General features: G+C 32.1%; 1 protein-coding gene across 3 annotated transcripts in view; it reads left to right on the top strand.

Moving 5' to 3' along the window:
- LOC106466526 (receptor-type tyrosine-protein phosphatase T-like) overlaps positions 1-3,110 on the top strand; it is a 39,374-nt gene extending 36,264 nt beyond the window's left edge. For all 3 annotated transcript variants that reach the window (XM_022394558.1, XM_022394559.1, XM_022394557.1), the window contains 2 exons: positions 695-830; positions 2,934-3,110. In XM_022394558.1, coding sequence (XP_022250266.1) covers positions 695-830; positions 2,934-2,996 — 199 coding nt within the window. In that variant the 3' untranslated portion in view covers positions 2,997-3,110. The remainder of the gene's footprint in view (positions 1-694; positions 831-2,933) is intronic.
- Positions 3,111-3,572: the final 462 nt, after the last annotated feature.

Below are 3,572 nucleotides of genomic sequence, written 5' to 3'. Positions count from 1 at the left end.
ACATTATAACGCCCCACGGCTGAAAGGGCGAGCATGTTTGATGGGACGGGGGTTCGAACCCGCGACCCGCAGATTGCGAGTCGAGCGACCGAACCACCTGGCCATGCCGGGCCGTCTCAGGTGGTATTCAGTATGTTTGATTTCTCACGCAACAGTTTGGATTCATGGTTGTAATTATTTGTCAAGTTTAAAATTTTCACAACAATATATGATTAATTGATGACAAAACCTTGTCGAAACGTTGTACATTTGCTGTTATGTTAAACTTATATTAAAGTTTTTCTTCATTACCCATTCGAGCCGTCTCCAAGCATGATTAATTGTTGTTGTTGTTTTTTTTTTCTAGCTGTGACACGTTGCCCTCGATTGTGTTGTTATTTCTGAAATGATAATGTGGCTCTGAACACGTGGTAACTGATTCTTCAGATAATCCTGTTATAAGAGGTTGTGTAATGATTCTGTTGTTGTAAAATTTCGTTATTTCTGTATTAAGTTTGTGTGTTGCAACTGTTGTTTTCACGGAGTTTTATACTTACGTTGTATTTGTATTTTCAGGGATCAGTCTATTGTCATTGTGACAGTGTATTCAACATTTCGATAGTTACTTTCTGGCTGCAGTTGCAATCATTTTTGTAACTATTTATTTTGTAATAACGTTAATAATATTTTGATTATAATTTTCTCTGATCGACAGGGATGGAGTTTCAGCCTCAGGAATTTACTGCGCAACCTCGTTTTTATTTCAGCAGAAACAACTAGAGAAAGAAATGGACGTTTTTGAGGCCGTGAGAACAATCAGAATAAATAGGCCTAATTTTATTCATTCAGTGGTGAGTCGATCAACTGGATTATGAGTAAATTAAAGCGTAAAGCTGACAAGAAGCACTCTATGTCCCTCAAATTGACCTCAATGTCAGGTTACCAGCTGTAGGTTCTGACACTTGTAAAGATTCGATCTCATTTTTCCACTTAGTTTTTAAACTTATATTATTCGCTAGACTTAGAAGTTTAGAAAATGTCATACGAGACCTTATAAACAACAACTGTAAGATCTACTCTTAGATTACTCTGTTAGTATTTTTCTTCTTAAGCACAAACTCGTTCACCGTAGGGATCGAAACCCGAATTTAGCATTATAAGTTCTCGAGCTTACCGCTGAATCACAAATTTACCAGCCCGGCATGGTCAGGTGGATAAGGCGCTCGACTCGCAATCTGAGGGTCGCGGGTTCGAATCCCCGTCCTACCAAACATGCTTGCCCTTTCAGCCGCGGGGGCGTTATAATGTGACCATTATCACCTTTACCACCTGGCCATTCCAGGCCGTTGCGAAATGGAAAGCATTAATATTCCATTGCTTATATAATTAATGATAATATACAATGAAATTCTTGATAGTTTTTACTGAACAAACCAAAATAAAATACAGTACTGATGTAAAATATTGGCATGTATGTTGACTTTGATAGTTGTGATAAATATTTGTATTAATTGGCATGTATGTTGATTTGATAGTTGTGATAAGTATTTGTATTAATTGGCATGTATGTTGACTTTGATAGTTGTGATAAATATTTGTATTAATTGGCATGTATGTTGATTTGACAGTTGTGATAAATATTTGTATTAATTGGCATGTATGTTGACTTTGATAGTTGTGATAAATATTTGTGTTAATTGGCATGTATGTTGACTTTGATAGTTGTGATAAATATTTGTATTAATTGGCATGTATGTTGACTTTGATATGTTATAGTTGTGATAAGTATTTGTATTCTATTGTTTTCTACAGACAAATTGGTTGGCTGGTTGTTATTAAGTACAAAGCTACATAATGGCCTATCTGTTCTCTGCCCTTCACGGGTATCAAAATCTGATTTTTAGCGTTGTAAGTCTGCAGATTTATTGCTGAGCCACTGCGAGGGAAGCTTCAGAGACAAAAATCGTTAGGAACAGTAATCTCGAAGATTACCATATTTTTACGCAAAAGTTCTCGCAAATGTTCTCAAATAGAATCAGTTTTCTCTAGAAAAAGTTTGAAAATCGTATTTGCATGTTTCAAAGGAAAATTAACTTTTATTAAAAAAATATAACAAGTCGAAAGATATTTCTATTTCTTATTTAACTAACATGATGATACCATTTCCTTTTTTTCCCCATGAATTTTAACATTTCTTTTTTTTAAGCTCACGTAAAGTTACATCCCATACAAAAGTTAAATTACCAATTATAAAAATGATTAATTTCGTAGAGGAGCTACCTTATGAATGATTTAGTTCGATTCATTTCATAGCCCACATTGGTTGATTAGTTGATATAATCAAGTTTGATCTGGATCACAATTATTCTAAGTATTCATAGTCATTACCAGATACCAGTCATTGCGAACTATGTCATAGGAACCAATAATAATAATAATGACCTCTAACATGAACACAGTAATCATGAACTATGTGATGAAATTCAATAATGATGAACTATGAGTTGAACCCAGTAATCATGAAATATACCACAAGATTCGATAATAATGAGCTGTGTCGTGAGGTTTATTAATAATAAATTATGACCTGAACCTAGTAATCACGAACTATGTCATAAGATTCATTAATAACGAACTATGAATTGAGCCCAGTAATCATTAACTATGCCATAAGATTCATTAATAACGAACTATGAATTGAGCCCAGTAATCATTAACTATGCCATAAGATTCATTAATAACGAACTATGAATTGAGCCCAGTAATCATTAACTATGTCATAAGATTCATTGATAATGAATTATGACCAGAAACTAATGTGCTCTATCTATGAAGGATTAAATATTTGATATCATTAAAAATATTGTTAATTTCTAATTCTGGGCCAAGTTTTATGTTTTATATAAATTCAACATGATGATGTTAAAAAAGTCTTTATTTACCATCCCTTATAGGAACAATATCGGTGGGTGTATGAAGTCGCTTGTGGTTTCGGACGTGTTAAACCCCCATATTGACTGAACCAAGAGACACGTTAAAGCACAAAAATATTTATTTTATGTTGAAGCCGGATATTTTATTTCATTTTTTATGGATTATTTTGTAACAGGTTATTTAGTGTTTAAAACAATTGTTTTCATTTAAAATAACTTTTCAAGAAATACTGGTGTTAAAAGTGTTAAATAAATCTTAACAATGGCTCATTATTAATCTTCAAATATATATATATATATTTTTGTTGAACTAGATTCATTAATGACCTTTTATTTTGTTATAAATTGAATTTTGTAAAGATTTCACAGGTTGTTAAGTAGTTGTTGTTTTTTTGTGATTTTTAACATATTGACCTAAAATTAAAATTAAAATATTGACCTAACGTTAACATGATTATTTCTACTAAACTACATCAGTTTGACTGAGCTGATTAAATTCTTAGATAAAATATAAAATCAAAATTGAATTGTTGTTTTTATATCGTATTTGTAAAGAATATTATTAAATAATGAACTTTATAGTTAAAAATCTGCCTGTTTGTCTATTCGTCTTTATAAATTATTTTGCTAAGACGCTGAAATATTAAATGTGCTGTGTGT

Source organism: Limulus polyphemus, unplaced genomic scaffold, assembly GCF_000517525.1.
Source record: "Limulus polyphemus unplaced genomic scaffold, Limulus_polyphemus-2.1.2 Scaffold2290, whole genome shotgun sequence".
Classification (NCBI taxonomy): Eukaryota; Metazoa; Arthropoda; class Merostomata; order Xiphosura; family Limulidae; genus Limulus; species Limulus polyphemus.
The sequence above is the reverse complement of the archived record's forward strand: the minus strand, read 5'-3'. Positions and strand labels throughout refer to the sequence as shown.